This window comes from Tachypleus tridentatus, chromosome 4 (assembly GCF_004210375.1).
Source record: "Tachypleus tridentatus isolate NWPU-2018 chromosome 4, ASM421037v1, whole genome shotgun sequence".
NCBI classification, from domain to species: Eukaryota; Metazoa; Arthropoda; class Merostomata; order Xiphosura; family Limulidae; genus Tachypleus; species Tachypleus tridentatus.
Window position 1 is genome coordinate 10,890,248 of NC_134828.1, and position 18,699 is coordinate 10,908,946.

The following is an 18,699-nucleotide window of genomic DNA, read 5'->3' on the forward strand; positions in this document are numbered from 1 at the left end:
GATGTACAAAGATCGTCCGTGTTCACCTTCAAACTTGAAATAGTAACACCAGAGAGAAAGCAGTAGCCACCACCAAATCGAACAATGGGGTTTGATCGTCTCTCTTAAACCATTTAATCGGCTTATAACTGTGGCAACGGGACAAGAATTATTGGACCTCTGGATTCACACTACACCAAAGGTCACGTCCGACCCAGATACTTTACTTAATAGCTTCGTACAAAACGTAGTAATGACCTTTAAAACTGGTCAAACTTACAAACTGAGAAAACACTGATAAACACTTTTTGTAATCTTCAAGTTGAGCACGAAACAAGTGTGATGTCACAATCTGTAGGAATACTATTTCAATCACGTGACTAATCAATACTGCGGGAAGAGAGACGCGAATAACACGAACTGTTTTAACTCCACAATTTTACATGGGAATGACAGAAACACGTGAAAATTGATACACGTGCTCTTTACGATCATCCTGATAGCTTGAATTTAAAACTTTGCAATTTTTCTGCAACGTTAATGAGCTAGGGTCAATTACTTTTAACTGATACTTTCGTTAGTAGCGATATAATTCATAACGATACAGCTGGTAAAAAATATTCAAATTAAAAAAAAAACAACATTCAAGCTGTGGCAGAAACTAATAAACAACTGTGCTAAATTTCCTGCTAATATTGGTTTTAATAGTGAAGTGGAAACAAAAGGAAAACAAGTTAGACTTACATTTTTAATCACTTAGCACAAGTTAATTCGTAAATATTTTAAATCAAGAATAATTTATGTCGTAAAAAGGCTAAACTTTCGATTCAGGTTAGTTTGAAAAATGCGGTTTTTGACGTTGAGGTCGCTCGTTAAGGGTCAGTGCTACCTTAAGGGCTTTTTTTTTTTAATATGTATGTATGTATGTATGTATGTGTTTCGGGTGTTAAAAAAAAGACGTAGATTTCTCACAGTTTTTTTTTAATAAGGCGTTAACGTCTCTTTCTTTGCAATATTTCACAATTAAACTATTTCGTCACGAAAAACAGTCACTGCGACAGTTAAAAACAGATGTGCCAGTTACATCCTGCCACGTACAGAATCACTCGCACAACCAGGAACCACATGTCAACCGTAAGGTTAGCTGGTAACGAACACTCACAAGTCAACAATACGGAGCCATGTCTTGGATGGCCTTCAGTTTGTAAACCAGACCTACTTCCGACTGAAAAACCCACCATTTTAATTTTCAAGCTGTAATCCTGTTCTCTTCTGATGAATGTCACTTAATCTCTAACAATCTGAAAAAACTGCTACTTACTGTACCAGAAGTTTTAAGGCAAGAACATAAATTAAAAATGAAACATAAAAAGCACCGAAATGTCATACGTGATAAATATTCGATGGGCACTTAAAATAACTACATAATTTGGGTTTTAATGAGAGTTTCACTTCAACACATGCGACGAAAACAAACCCAAACACTTATCACAACGTTCGAGGGAGTTTGCTTTAACGATAGCCAATAGAAATATTAAACTAAATCTTCCATCTACTTTTTACTTTCAAAGAGTTCTACCTGCGAAGCAACAGAAAGCGGCATACTAACTTCGATACCCGCTTCACTCAAAAATACCCCTGAAGTTAAACTTTTTAATTAAAGCTTACGTTTACTACTACTACAGGTGACCGTTACAAGAGACTACAATGTACAAACAAACGCTAAGCAAGTGTCAAAAACAAACACGTTATTATTGTTGGTATTAAAATGTAAATTTCCTGGTACACAAAGACAAGAATGATAGGTGGCAGCACAGTAACAAAGGACTTGAATAACCTTTATTGATAACCGATAAATCGAATCTCTTGATGAGACCTACACGAGTCTAAATAGTATGTTACATATAATCTCTGCAAGCGTTGACAAGTATTATAATAATAATAATAATAATAATAATGCGTTAATATCACCCGACTACCAAGTAACTTTAGCGTCGTTCTACGTAACAAACCACGCATGTCCAAACACGTCCAGACCACAATAGATACACCGTTTGTACAAAAAAAAAAAAATCTATACATACATACATACATAATCCATATAGACTCATCTATATCTATGTACACAAAAAACGGTTTGTACGGATCATTGCACGTTCCTCCTGTCGCTTCCACGAGTAAGCAGATTACAGTTGAAGAACCAAGTGAGAGTTCCACATGCAGCACGTCTTAATTAACACAGAAGCCATTGTTAAGGAGACCAGTCACGTGACGTGTTCCTTATTTAAGGCCTTAAACGTTCGGATCACAGTCTGCGAGATCTTCGTTTGAAAGACCGAGTAGTAGACACTGTCACTCTTCAGGTCAGCAAGAGAGCCAACTGAAAACAACAACAGTAAGCACACGAATTATTAACATGAAAGAGTGATTTTTATTCTACAAAGAACGTCTTTAATAGTCAAACTAAGGCACAGTCAGAACAGAAGTTAACTTTTGTTTACGAGAAAGCGCAAGATGATTAGTAACTTACCCATTACAGAAATCAGTTCTCTTTTCAAGTGATCCAGTTTAGCCCGAGGAAAAAAAGTGACCAGCATTGGAAAAAGAAAGAAAGGAGGAAGCGACGAACCTGGTCAGCCATTCTGTTCTCTTAACCCTGATGGTAAAGGAAGCAAAATTTACAGTTTAGTATAGTATCACTTCATCTTGACGTTTTGTTATTGTAAATAACAGAGCTACACGAAAGGCTGTGTGTGTTTGCGTGTCATGCGGCCCACTGCGGGCCTCATAACCCAAGTTTCAAAATGAAGCTATCAGACTCAGCACTGAGCGACCAACAATCACCTTAACCATATGAATACTCTAATAGTTTACTACATTCAAACAAAAGTGTGTTAGTTACAAGCCTATTTTTGCGAAACAAGTTTTGTTTTGGAACAATTTCCTTTTTCTTTAAATGTTGCGAAATTCAACTATTATTCTCTTTAAATACCCTAATGAAACACTACCCGTCCGTCCACCCACACCCAGCTGGTTAGCGGTAAGTTTATGGACTTACGACGCTAAAATTCTGGGTTCTGTCCCTCTTCGTAGAGGATGTACGATCAGCCCATTGTGTGGCTCTGTACTACGAAAAGAAAACGTAGTATAAAACACAAGTAGTAAGATGGGAAAGAGATATTTATAAACAAAATCACATTTAAGACTTTACTACCTGTCAAAATAGAAAAATAAAACTCGAAATGGTTTGAAGAATAGAAAACACTTACTTAAAGACTAGTGTTTAGAGACTGCAATTTTTTCCCTTTCCGAAGTAAATACGATGGTACAACTCGTGTTCTTTCGCAAACACTTCCTGACAAGCTTACAGGATGTCCGGTAGAGGGAGTGTTAGAGTTTAACATGAGATGGTGTACTAGTTCTTGAATTTGGGAATGATCGAAACTGTTTATATCGATGTTCATGCCTAAAAGAGAAAAATATTTTGCAATTGTTTCGAATAATAGGAATCAAATTTTTTTTTTCAGCTGGTACATATAAAATGTTTCTGTTAACAACAATAGAACATATATACAAAGCGGTAGTAACGGACACATTGGACACAATTATAGCAAGCTTCTATCAGGAAGTCACGTGCCGTATGTTATTTTCAATGATAACGCACGTGACTGGAACTGATGAAATTCTAAGCGTTTCGTAGGACACGATTTCAGATCCAGTTCTTATGCCTGCCGAACACAAGTAATATTTCAGAAGAATCAAACAGGAGTTCGTCAGCAATTTAGGGGCTGACTTTTGTCTTTTCACTTCGAAGCATCTGCACCTCTTATAACAAGCACGTGTTAGCAAGCGAGTTACTGTGTAATGTCACAACGGACTGTTAAACCCGAGGGTGGAGGATAGGCTTTTGAACTAAAGGCTTTCCCACGGGAAAACTTAAATTTCCACCGCAAACTGCCACTGTCAGACTGATAGCCTGTTAAAGAAGTCTGGACAGCTGGTAGAATAAAAGTGTTCTGGTATATTCTGGTTCCAATCAACTAACAGTTTGTATATTTTTATAAAGATACACGAAGACGAAAACTCAATCCAGAATAGTCAATTAACACTTAGAGATAATTAAGTTCTTTACAAACATCTGATAGAAAAGAGCTGAGAACAAAACTTCCCTTGTTATGCCCAGTCTGCAAAGTTTAAAAAAGTTTTGGCCCGTGTTAACATGAAATAAATGGCCGTCTTTATTTTGTTTTAAGAGACTTGTATAATACACACGCACACACCAATGACTCGTAATGTGATACGGAAGTTATGAACATCTACCCCATCACTTCTCTATTTCACGCCTACCAATTATACATTACCGCCTTGATAGCTATCTATCGCGACGCAACGTACTAATGTCCGTTGCTATGCCTACCAAACATTTTCTAACGCTTCGATATCGGCAAGACTTCACGGCATTTAATAATAACAACCATTTAAAAGTTACGTACTGACGGAAACAAATGTACACAACTAGTAACTTATCCGTTAGAGCAAACAAAAGTCTACACTAGTTAAAAATAACTATCTTCCAGCAAAAAGGAAGGAAGACACTTGACTTAAATGTATCACAAATGAAATTACCTTGAAGACATGAAGGTAGACCCCGTGTTCTTAATCTCGTCAGAAGGGCGTTATGCAAGTGGTCAATATATCGAATGGCTTCTTCTATTACAGTAACCTGAGTAACAAGAACAAACTAAATACACTGGTGATTTTACCAGATACACTAATATTTCTACATTACTAAATTCACAGAGTCGTCAACAGAGATGTAATAACCAAGTCATATAATCCACGAATGCTGATTTTAACTTGTAACATATGAAGTTATAACTAAAACTATTCTCAGAAGACTAGTTACAAAAAAATTCTACCTGCAAATTTTTCTATAGTATGTTTAACTGGAAATGTCTGATATATTACTAAATATTCATCCAGCCGCCCAATTTTTATTTACAGTGTTGGGGCGCTTTCCAAAAACCATTACGTTAATAAATGACATACAGTGTAAAACACTAACTAACTGACCTTGGGGACGTGAACTTTCTTGGCAATGCTAGGTACCATGGACCTAAGCCTGCGATATTCGTGGCTTTTCTGTAACTTTAAATGAACTCGCCTCTCCTGTTTTAGGATCTTCTTTTTTACCAGTTCTCTGTAAGTCCTGGTGGCCTTGGAGGTGCTCCGGCGGTTGGACAAAAAAAGTTGCTTCCCATCAGGAACTGGATTTGATGGAATGTTCATCTTCTGATAACAGAAGATAATCGAAATTTAACAAAACTGTGCTATACATACATTGATTTTTGTTGCTAGGCGCTCTCTTCGGGAAAAAAAAAGTTGTGACCCACACACGCATCTTAATCATTAAATTTCAGAAAGCAAAAATAACTCAAAAGAAAAAAAAATTATTAGTTTCACATTTAAGAACTTTACAGATAAAGAACAGTGGGTTAGATGTAACTCGTTACTGTAGCACAGATATGAAATTAATCCTACATAGGTAGGATCTAGTTTCGGAAAACGTTCGTAACTTCAAATTTCAAGATTTCTGGTTTTGAGATTCATCCTACGTTTCCTTAGCATCACCAAACGAGATTTCAAACAAGCAATAACACAAATTACCCATTAAATACTATTTCTAAAGCAATAGCAGCTTTGGATTATGTGAATAATTCGTTCCAAACTGGAGTTAATTAATTCAATTATACGTAAAAGTTCTTGGGACGTTATGTTACGGACTTATCTCTCTCCGAAACTGCAACAAATACCATTTCTATTATCTACCACCAGCTGTCTTATAAAACATTACAATAAGTAGACTGTATATCATTATATTTCTAACAAACACCACCAGCTGTTTTATAGGACATTAGAGCTGGTAGACTATCGCATTTCTAATCATTACCGCAAGCTTTTTCAGACGACATTACGGGCAAACTCAAAAGCAGTTTCCCACATAAGGGTAGACAGAATCTAAACCATCTGGTAGTTACAAAAGTGTTACCTTTTAAGATATCAAACAAGCTTTTAAGAAAGACAGGTGACAAGAAAGCGTGAAAAACTAAGCACTTTCAACACGAAAAGACTTATCATAATAACGATAAAAATATTGGGGAAGAGTTAATATCTCGAATGATATTGCAATTTAAATTACGTTTTGAAAACAGAAATTTCCCAGAAAGACAAAATTTATAACACTACCTAGAATAATAAAGTGAAAAATTGTCTCATTCTTTTAGGTGTAGTTAGGCTTAGCAATTACTCATTTGTCGTCGTCGTCTGCACTACCGATAACAAAATAAAACTTTCCCGTTAAAATTCTTATAATACGTATGAAATATTATTACCAACATACAAAAATAAATTTAGTTTCCTTACCTATTTAGTGATAAACCGATGAATACGTACGACTGTAATCTACCTAACTGGATACCTCTGTGATATAGTACCGGTCGTTTTCAGTCCTAACCAAAACCTATGTGCTGTCTAAAGGGCTATCAGAAGTTTCAACCTCACCAAGCTATGCCCTTAAAAAAATGATCTCCCCATCTAATAGAATCACAGTTTATCAACAGCTTTATAGAATCGTGATAATGGTGTTAGTGTAACAGAAAAAAACACATTCCTACACAGTCTCCAAACTACGTACGTACACTAACCACCGACTCGACCTCCCTACCGTCTATAACGTGCGCGGCGTATGAATATATGAGATGTCACATTGCAATTAAGCTTCTTTAAGAAAGCATTCATCTTCTGTAATATGCTCGTAGTGCCTAAAAGATAAAGATTCTAAAGAGAATTACGTACGACTGTTTAATAAATGATGTGTCTCTTAACGTTCTCGCGAACAGTCATGAGGATTTATTTGAATATAGCATTCCACTGCGCGGAAAGCTACACAGTGGGTTGTGAAGCGTCCAGTGAAACCACAGGTGTTCGGTGGCATGAGGGAGGGAGAACCGTGAAATCAGCAAACTGTGGGAAAACAGGTCGAATGGGGGGGAGGGAAAGAGGGGAAGAAAAGTTAACCACCCTTGATGGCCGCAGGAAGGTAATGACTATTCAGTTTCCTTGCGGGTTTATTGACACTGTGAAACAGTTTTTTTCTTTCTAGAGGGTGTTTCAATCCACATAATGAGGAACATAGCCGAGTTTAACGGTGTGAACACTATAACAAAACATTTATGCAAGTTAAACGTGCAACGCTACAACGTATTGTAAAGAAACACGCAGTAGTAGATAAACCGTGTTAGTTCTTCGAGACACAATATTAGACGAGTTGTGTTACCCCCAACGAAAGATTCAATATTATACGAATTCTGTTACTTCAATTACACATGCATATTAGATTATTTATGTTACACAATATTGCATGACTTATGTTACTTCGACAACATATACGGTATTATATAATTTCTGTTACTTCGATAAAGCACATTATTTTATAGTTTATGTTATTTCTTGGGAAATATACAATATTAGACGATTTATGTTACTTTGTTTGACAAAACATAGAAAGTTAGATTATACATATTACTTCGTCAAAATATAGAATATTAGATTATTTGTGTCACTTCGTTGAAACATACAGTGTTACATGATTTATGTTGTTTGTGTGAAACTTAGAATGCGATATGATTTCTGTTATTTCGACAGAACGTACAGTATTAGATGATTTGACGAAACTTACGATGTCTGTATTGTCATGACGGTATGTCTGGGGACTCACACCGCCAGAAATAAGTTTTGTTTTTGTTTTTTTTAAATTCGCACAAAGCTACTCGAGGGCTATCTGTGCTAGCCGTCCCTAATTTAGCAGTGTAAGACTAGAGGGAAGGCAGCTAGTCATCACCACCCACCGCCAACTCTTGGGCTACTCTTTTACCAACGAATAGTGGGATTGACCGTCACATTATAACGCCCCCACGGCTGGGAGGGCGAGCATGTTTGGTGCGACCGGGATTCGAACCCGTGACCCTCATAATAATGTCAACTTTTACAGTTATTACTTCGGCTGAATTATTATACGTACACTTTTTTATGACATTGCGACATTTTTGTGTTTAAATTTTTATATTTTAATGTCTCCTTTTTTCTCGCTTTATGATCAGTTACTTTCCATAGACTATCTCTGTTTTTAGCAGTTTTAAAGCGATTTTAAGCACTATTATATTTAATATGTTGAAATTAATATACAATCACATTCCATATTAGTATATTTCATTAATGCTCTCATGACTGCATTAAATTGTTATAACATTACGTTTGCAGTTTCTTAAAATGCATTATGCACTTTTTAAATTAAAGTTTCCGTTTTAATAAGAGAGATTTTAATAAGAAATTCGTTCTACTTTAAACTTGTGTGTATACGGGACATAATTTTTTTATAAAAGTTCTCCGACTTCACTGTAGGATTGTCAGTAAAATAACTATATTTCCTGCTTCTGTTTAGCGAAACCGGCTACTCACTGTTAGTTCAATGTCCAATTTGGCGGAAATAACTAATTTTTTTTATATTTATAAAATTCATTTTAGATAAATTTCCAATCTCTTTAAGTGTAATATTTTAGTATACATTTGAATTAATCAATCAGACAGTTTAACTGTAAAACCGCTTTCCAACTAAGTCTAACAACGAATCAAAATACTTACAGTACTGCTTCGTCCAGTAGTTTGAAACAACAACAGTACTGGATCTCTCAGAGCTGCCTCCAACCAACCGACTCCAATCTAAAATGGCCTTTTCTATACTACTTCTACATAAAATATAATCATATAAAGATTTTTCTTCTCTTAAAGGATATTTTATGCTTCAATGAGTTATCGTAATCTACTGGCAGTCTTAGTGATAAATCTCATTATTTCTCATGTACTGTAACAACTCAGTATAGAGGTTTTAATGATTAGTCGTGTTTATTAGGGTTAGAAAATCCACCTGACGTTTTCTGTCACCCATATTCGTTTTGGTGTAAACTGCAGATGTCAAACCGGTGGATATCACAAGAAGGTTATGGGTATGGAAGTTAACTAATTAAATGTTGCATATCCCTCTATGATATACTGGGATAAAACAGTAAATACTAAAATAAAAAGTGAGTAGTATATAAATATTATAGCAAGTAACAATTATTCTCCATTATCTAACCTCATAGTGTTATAAACAAATTGAATTCTGAACAATTATATGAGTACAGAAATACAACAAACTCATGAGTGGACGCAGGGAACAATATCTTATATGCCAATCACAATACATCTGCCAAATCCACGGAGCTTTTCGCTTACTTCCTGTACTCATCAAGCCGGCTTCAACTATTTAACCGAATTAGTGTTACGTTCACTAGCGAATTCGGGGGATAAGTCCCCCCTATTTTGCATGATTTTGCGTCCTCACTCTCTGGAGTGCGCCCTTTCAACAATAAATAATCTTAATAAAATATTTTTGTTCCTGTGTTTCTTAACTACATGCCAATAATTTATAATATTGTATTTAATAAGTGTGATGTACCATTTGGCTGCATCGATACAAACGATGCATGCTGAAATAAAATGGCGCCCAACCAGACGACCGTACCCTACACCCCTTTTCAAGATCTTGAATCCACTACTGGTTATTATGTTATTACAGCAAGAGTGGCAGAAAAACACAGGGTTTAATTTGTTTATATGTGTGTGTGTGTTAAAAAGTTTCAATACTTAGTTCCGAAACATGAAAATAGACCACAGTGAATAACTTTAGGCTGTAGAAAGCTAGTGTAAAATTAAATACATTGAAAAGCATAATCTCTTTTTAACCTTGAATAGCTTTCGCTGCTCTTCTGACATTTTAAATGTCTTTTACATAAGAAACAACAGCATCATAAAAAAACAAAACGAAATAAAATCTTCGTCATTTTCAGATATTTCGAATATATTGAATATAGAAGCGCCATCTGTTACTAATAATGTTCATCAGAAGACAGCTTGATAATTGATTTTTAAAAGAGCCTCTCAGTGGCACAGTTGTATGTATCTGTGCGGTCTCACAACGCTAGAAACCGGATTTCGATACCTGTGGTTGATAGGGCACAGATAGCCCAATGTGTAGCTTTGTGCGTAACTTCGAAAGCAAAGACACTTTTTTTAAAAAAGCAAATTAATATTAGTCATTGGTTTTAAATGCTTGTTTATCGTTAAGCAAAAACTATTTATGATGCACCCACCACGGGTATTGAAACCCAGTTTTTAGCGTATACGTGTCAAGATTTCTCGTTGAGCCACTGAGGAGAATTAATCATTCGAAAGCAATATATATGTAATTAAAGAAATAAAAATTTAATTATAATAAAATTATCAAATCTTATTATTTACGAAAAGTTTCTTCAGAAATCATTCAGTGAACAGTATAAGTAACAAACATGAACTTGAAAAGGTTTTGATATTTATATATTTATATTTATATATCACTATCGGATTTATATATCACTATCGGAGAAAAAACTGTTAATATTCAGGATTTTATTATTTTAATTTATATTGTTGTGAGGTACACTTTCATTATTTTAATTTATATTGTTGTAAAGTACACTTTCATTATTTTAATTTATATTGTTGTAAGGTACACGTTCATTATTTTAATTTATATTGTTGTAAGTTACACTTTTATTATTTTAATTTATATTGTTGTAAGTTACACTTTCATTATTTTAATTTATATTGTTGTAAGTTACACTTTTATTATTTTAATTTAAATATTTAGAAGAAAAAGGTGGCGCAAGACGTTAAGATCAAGCGTGTTCGTAAAAGTATCCCGAAAATATCCAGAAAGTTCGTGATGACGTCAAGAATCTAGCAATTTAGACTAATATTTAGAACAGTACATTATTTATAAATACGAGTAATGTGTAAAGAAGGAATAGTTAGTTCGGTAATCGAGAATTCAGTAAAGTATTTTGAATAAAGAAGTCAAATAGTTTTTCATCGATAGAATATGGATTAATTAAAGTTATTTAGTAAGAGTTAATGTTTTTGTAAGTTAACGATAAGTGAGTTAAAATGTGTTATAAATGAAGGAAACTTCTATTAAATACTATTAGTGTATTACTATTAGGCCTACAACTGGCGCAAAAGTGGATGTAGCCTGTGTTGAAAAGTAAATTAATTCGTTATCATTACGTGAACTGTACTTGTAGTTATTTTGACCAAATAATGCAGACCAACCAGCTCAACGATAAAACACGATACAATATATATATGTACTGTCAAAATATCCATTCATCGCATATTTCTTTTAAATGAATCTTTATTATTATTATTATTATTTTCGATGTCTATAATTAGGTTTGATTAATTTTTTTTAAAACATAGTCATCTTAAACAATATCTTTGTGCCTCGGTCACAACGCCCTGGAGTAAACCTGTATATAATTCAAGGGATAGTTCAAGAGTAAACTTTCCTTTTTTTTCTGTAGATAATTAGGGTTAGCTGAATATTCAAAACAGAACAATTTCTGTCGATTAAGTTGCTAAGAAATTGAATATTAATGATGCAATTAGCAAAAATTACGTGCCTGTATAAATATAACTAACGCTGGTTTTATAATATTTTTTTCTTTGTTTAAAACTACCACCACAAGGTGGAATATGTGAATAAATAAATATTAAAGACGTTCATCCTGAAACGTTACTTTCTTCGCTGCAAGAGGTAATAAATAAGCAAAGAAAATAATGATAAACAACGCATATCCAAATTCTTGATTTTCAGTAACATCATGGGATAAAAACATATTTCACAGTTTGCTTGTTGTTGCTCTTATTACTACCACATATTTTGATGTTTCTTTACGATGACACAACTATTAATACAAAACGTGCCACCATATTTGGTAATGTTACTAACATACAACTTAGCCTCACTTCCCAACCATTTATTTTTCTTTAACTTCATCTTACCATTCAAGAATTTTGAAGACATGCTAGTTCAAGTGTAAAAACGGTTAACCCTTAAACAGCAGGAATATTAATTGTAGCAGCATCAACTGATGATGGCCGCCGTTTAAGGGTTAAACAATTAAAAAAAATAAGACAGCAGAACATAGTTTAGCGCCATCTATCGATAGAGAACATATTCAATATAATACTTACCAAAACGTTTAAGTTTGTAACGCTAAAATATTATTACAAATAAAAAGATACATCTCATAGATACAAAAGTGTTAAAAAGAAACATTTTAGAATATATTTTACGCTTACAAAGGATAATAATTTGTTCTTTTCGTTACATTATCAATTATTTCAATATTACACATATAATCTTCTGTGTTTAGTGCTATTTCACTAAGCTCTTCATGTCTTTATTATTACTTCCACTAGATCTCCTTGTGTTTATTACAACTTTACTTAGTTCTCTCAGTGTCTGTTCTTACTTCAGTTGGTTTTCTCAGTCTCTGTTCTTACTTCAGTTGGTTCTCTCAGTGTCTGTTCTTACTGCAGTTGGTTCTCTCAGTATCTGTTCTTACTTCAGTTGGTTCTCTCCGTTTGTGTTATTATTTTAGTTGGTTCTCTCAGTATCTGTTCTTACTTCAGTTGGTTCTCTCCGTTTGTGTTATTATTTTAGTTGGTTCTCTCAGTATCTGTTCTTACTTCAGTTAGTTTTCTCAGTGTTTGTCTTACTTCAGTTGGTTACCTCAGTTTCTGTTATTACTTCAGTTGGTTCTCTCAGTGTCTGTTCTTACTTCAGTTGGTTCTCTTAGTATCTGTTCTTGCTTCAGTTGGTTCTCTTAGCATCTGTTCTTACTTCAGTTATTATGAGCCAAATATAACCAGGATATTAGCCAAGTGTCATGGTTCGTTGTTACAAACCTAACTACATAGTGTTTGTCAACATTTTAGGTGTCACAAATCGTGAATGGTCTCTCACTATGGTAACAACTTATACAATATCAAACGTTGTGATCACTCTATCACTGTGGAATGTCTACCAACATTTAGAATATCACATGTCGTGATCACTTCATCACAGTAGGACGTCTCTCAACATTTAGAATATCACACGTCGTGATCACTTCACCACAGTAGGATGTCTGTCAACGTTTAGAATATCACACGTCGTGAACACTTCACCACAGTGAAATATCTGTCAACATTTAGAATATCACACGTCGGGATCACTTCACCACTGTGGGATGTCTGTCAACATTTAGAATATCACACGTCGTGATCACTTCACCACAATAGGACGTCTGTCAACATTTAGAATATCACACGTCGTGATCACTTCATCACTGTGGAATACCTGCCAACATTTAGAATATCACACGTCGTCACTTCACCACAGTGGAATACTGTCAACATTTAGAATATCACACGTCGTAATCACTTCATCACTGTGGAATACCTGTCAACATTTAGAATATTACACGTCGTGATCACTTCACCACAGTGGAATATCTGTCAACATTTAGAATATCACACGTCGTGATCACTTCACCACAGTGGAATATCTGTCAACATTTAGAATATCACACGTCGTGATCACTTCATCACTGTGGAATATCTGTCAACATTTAGAATATCACACGTCGTGATCACTTCACCACAGTGGGACGTCTGCCAACATTTAGAATATCACACGTCGTGATCACTTCACCACAGTGGGATGTCTGCCAACATTTAGAATATCACACGTCGTGATCACTTCACCACAGTGGGACGTCTGCCAACATATAGAATATCACACGTCGTGATCACTTCATCACTGTGGGATGTCTGTCAACATTTAGAATATCACACGTCATGATCATTTCACCACTGTGGGACGTCTGTCAACATTTAGAATATCACACGTCGTGATCACTTCATCACAGTGGGACGTCTGTCAACATTTAGAATATCACACGTCGTGATCACTTCATCACAGTGGGACGTCTGTCAACATTTAGAATATCACACGTCGTGATCCCTTCATGAATGTTTTGATATATACCAACGTTTCGAGTATCACGCTTTATGACCATTTCATCACTGTGAGATGTCTAGCAACGTTAAGAACATCACATATCATGATCAATACATCACTGTGGGATATCTGCCAATGTTTCGAGTATTACGTGTTGTGAGTATTACATCAATTTGGAATGCCTTCCAACGTTTAAAATATAACACGTTGTGACTCACCCCTATCTGTGAGATGTCAGAAAGTTTTTTTCCTACGCATTAAACGAGAAAATCATTCTATGTATGTTCAAAATGCTACCAATTAAAACCGTTTGCATTTGTGTATTTTAACAGTTTAAGTTTTACCGTGCACAACACGAGTTTTATGATTTGATACGGATGTTGTCAAACCAGCGACCTTAAAAATATGTCTATCATAACATTACAATGAAGGCAAGCTTTAGTTTTAAGATTTTCCTAACTTGCTTGATATGTTATTCTCCTTTAATATATAAAATAATAAAAGTATGGAAAGTGTATTTACATTATCTCTATTAAAGCACGTGGACTGGTTGTGATAGATTTGATACAATATTTATGGAAATGAAATTCTCACTTTTAGATTGTCATTCCCTATTGATTAGATCATTCATCTTACTCATTTCTAATTATATTTTAAGAGCAAACTGCTTTATTATATTCCTTATTACGGGGCCTTGGAATCTTGAACTGGGTAAAACCTTAGGACTAATAGTACTAACTTTCTACCGTAAACATTGACTCCGTGTGAAACAGTCAACGCGTTTGTGAATTTTAAACTGTCGTCGATTAATCCAGAAAACGAACTTATTGTTTTGTTTTATTTTTCATATTCTCGGTCCGGTACTAAAGTTCTATAATAACATTACGAACATCCTCTGTTCGATATTATGGCCAAGCGTCTTAAGGCGTTCGACTCGTAATGCGAGGGTCGCGGGTTCGAATCCCGGTCACACCAATGCTTGCCCTCTCAGCCGTGGGGGCATTATAATGCGACGGTCAATCCCACTATTCGTTGGTAAAAGAGTATCCCAAGAGTTAGCGGTGGGTGGTGATGACTAGCTGCCTTACCTCTAGTCTTACACTGCTAAATTAGGGACGGCTAGCGCAAATAGCCCTCGCGTAGCTTTGCGCGAAAAACAAAAAAAACCTGTTCGATATTTATCTTTACTCACGCCATTCGTTACGCCACCGTTTCGTCACTAAAAACAAACGGCAGGGTTTTGCTAATTAATAATTTTATGAAATTAATTATACGACATACTGGCATTTATATGTCACTATCACTTACACATGGCTGAGAATGATCATTCTCAACATAATTCTTTACAAAATATAAAACCTGACTCAATAAAGATCCTGTCTCACGTTAACCTAAGGCCTACTCGAAACCAGCTTTAAGAAAAATATCAAACAATAGCATGTTTAGAATATTAACAACAGTGCCAGACAAGTGCTATACTACCAGAACTTCCAGGTTTATCACATGCTTGCACTATTAGCAATGCAAGACGTGTGTAACAAGTATCAGATTTCTGGTATACTGTTAGAAGTACCACAGTTGTGATATACCATGATACTGGAAGAACCAGACTTGTGACATACTATTAGAAGTATCAGTCTTGTGATATACTGTGAGAAGAACCAGACTTGTGATATACTGTGAGAAGAACCAGACTTGTGATATACTATTAGAAGTATCAGTCTTGTGATATACTGTGAGAAGAACCAGACTTGTGATATACTATTAGAAGTATCAGTCTTGTGATATACTGTGAGAAGAACCAGACTTGTGATATACTGTGAGAAGAACCAGACTTGTGATATACTGTGAGAAGAACCAGACTTGTGATATACTATTAGAAGTATCAGTCTTGTAATATACTGTGAGAAGAACCAGACTTGTGATATACTATTAGAAGTATCAGTCTTGTGATATACTGTGAGAAGAACCAGACTTGTGATATACTATTAGAAGTATCAGTCTTGTGATATACTGTGAGAAGAACCAGACTTGTGATATACTATTAGAAATATCAGACTTGTGATATACTGTGAAAAGAACCAGACTTGTGATATACTATTAGAAGTATCAGTCTTGTGATATACTGTGAGAAGAACCAGACTTGTGATATACTATTAGAAGTATCAGTCTTGTGATATACTGTGAGAAGAACCAGACTTGTGATATACTATTAGAAGTATCAGTCTTGTGATATGCTGTGAGAAGAACCAGACTTGTGATATACTATTAGAAATATCAGACTTGTGATATACTGTGAAAAGAACCAGACTTGTGATATACTATTAGAAGTATCAGTCTTGTGATATACTGTGAGAAGAACCAGACTTGTGATATACTATTAGAAGTATCAGACTTGTGATATACTGTGAGAAGAACCAGACTTGTGATATACTATTAGAAGTATCAGACTTGTGATATACTGTGAGAAGAACCAGAGTTGTGATATACTATTAGAAGTATCAGTCTTGTGATATACTGTGAGAAGAACCAGACTTGTGATATACTATTAGAAGTATCAGTCTTGTGATATACTGTGAGAAGAACCAGACTTGTGATATACTATTAGAAATATCAGACTTGTGATATACTGTGAAAAGAACCAGACTTGTGATATACTATTAGAAGTATCAGTCTTGTGATATACTGTGAGAAGAACCAGACTTGTGATATACTATTAGAAGTATCAGACTTGTGATATACTGTGAGAAGAACCAGACTTGTGATATACTATTAGAAGTATCAGACTTGTGATATACTGTGAGAAGAACCAGACTTGTGATATACTATTAGAAGTATCAGTCTTGTGATATACTGTGAGAAGAACCAGACTAGTGATATACTATTAAAAATATCAGTCTTGTGATATACTGTGAGAAGAACCAGACTTGTTACATACTATTAAAAAATATCAGACTTGTGATATACTGTGAGAAGAACCAGACTTGTTACATACTATTAGAAATACCAGTCTTGTGATATACTGTGAGAAGAACCAGACTTGTGATATACTATTAGAAGTATCAGTCTTGTGATATACTGTGAGAAGAACCAGACTTGTGATATACTATTAGAAATATCAGACTTGTGATATACTATGAAAAGAACCAGACTTGTGATATACTATTAGAAGTATCAGTCTTGTGATATACTGTGAGAAGAACCAGACTTGTGATATACTATTAGAAGTATCAGACTTGTGATATACTGTGAGAAGAACCAGACTTGTGATATACTATTAGAAGTATCAGACTTGTGATATACTGTGAGAAGAACCAGAGTTGTGATATACTATTAGAAGTATCAGTCTTGTGATATACTGTGAGAAGAACCAGACTAGTGATATACTATTAAAAATATCAGTCTTGTGATATACTGTGAGAAGAACCAGACTTGTTACATACTATTAAAAAATATCAGACTTGTGATATACTGTGAGAAGAACCAGACTTGTTACATACTATTAGAAATACCAGTCTTGTGATATACTGTGAGAAGAACCAGACTTGTGATATACTATTAGAAATATCAGACTTGTGATATACTATTAGAAATATCAGACTTGTGATATACTGTGAGAAGAACCAGACTTGTGATATACTATTAGAAGTATCAGTCTTGTGATATACTGTGAGAAGAACCAGACTTGTGATATACTATTAGAAGTATCAGTCTTGTGATATACTGTGAGAAGAACCAGACTTGTGATATACTATTAAAAAATATCAGACTTGTGATATACTGTGAGAAGAACCAGACTTGTTACATACTATTAGAAATACCAGTCTTGTGATATACTGTGAGAAGAACCAGACTTGTGATATACTATTAGAAATATCAGTCTTGTGATATACTGTGAGAAGAACCAGACTTGTGATATACTATTAGAAGTATCAGACTTGTGATATACTGTGAGAAGAACCAGACTTGTGATATACTATTAGAAGTATCAGTCTTGTGACATACTGTGATAAGAACCAGAACTGTGATACACTATTAGAAATATCAGTCTTAGAAGTACCAGATTTATGGTAAACTATTGGAAATACCAGACTTGTTGTTTACTATAATAAGTGTCAGACTTGTGGTATGTTATTAGAAGTACCAGACTTGATAGATATTATATTAGAAGTATCACTCTTGTGATATACTGTTAGAAGAACCAGAACTGTGATATACTATTAAAAGTATCAGTCTTGTGACATACTGTTAGAAGAACCAGAAATATGGTAAACTATTAGAAATACCAGACTTGTGATATACTATTAATAGTACGAGATTCATAACTAGCTATAAAATGTATATACATATTATTATAGTTAAGAGTCGATATTGTCAGTGTTGATAAATAAACAATATTACCTAGAAAAATTAACACGTCCAATCAAATTAAAAAGTTTGGTTTATTTTGTTTTGTAAGTTCGTGGAACGCTACATATAGGCTTACCGTGCTCACCATCCTTAGTTTTGAACTGACAGGGTACAAAAGAAGCTGGCGAACTCTCTTGTTACTCAAACCGAGTAATGCACCTACGAGTATAATAACAAAATTCCCTATCATTCCATTTCTTTCTCTCAGCAACGAGACGCGAATGTTGTAACCTAAGGTACATAGATTGGCACACTAACCACTAGAGTAGGTTTCCCAAAGTGTAATACCGATACATTTTACTATTGTAAAGTACCGACATATTTTG

The 18,699-nt window shown here is 34.7% G+C and overlaps 1 protein-coding gene across 1 annotated transcript; it reads right to left on the reverse strand.

Moving 5' to 3' along the window:
* Nucleotides 1-1,803: 1,803 nt before the first annotated feature.
* On the reverse strand, nucleotides 1,804-6,725 carry LOC143248563 (uncharacterized). The gene is made up of 6 exons (XM_076497004.1): nucleotides 6,403-6,725; nucleotides 5,053-5,271; nucleotides 4,606-4,702; nucleotides 3,249-3,445; nucleotides 2,510-2,635; nucleotides 1,804-2,359 (listed from the first exon to the last, which is right to left on the reverse strand). The coding sequence occupies exons 2-4, from the start codon at nucleotides 5,266-5,268 to the stop codon at nucleotides 3,249-3,251; spliced, it is 510 nt and encodes a 169-aa protein (XP_076353119.1). The 5' UTR covers nucleotides 5,269-5,271; nucleotides 6,403-6,725; the 3' UTR covers nucleotides 1,804-2,359; nucleotides 2,510-2,635.
* Between the last annotated feature and the right edge of the window lie 11,974 nt (nucleotides 6,726-18,699).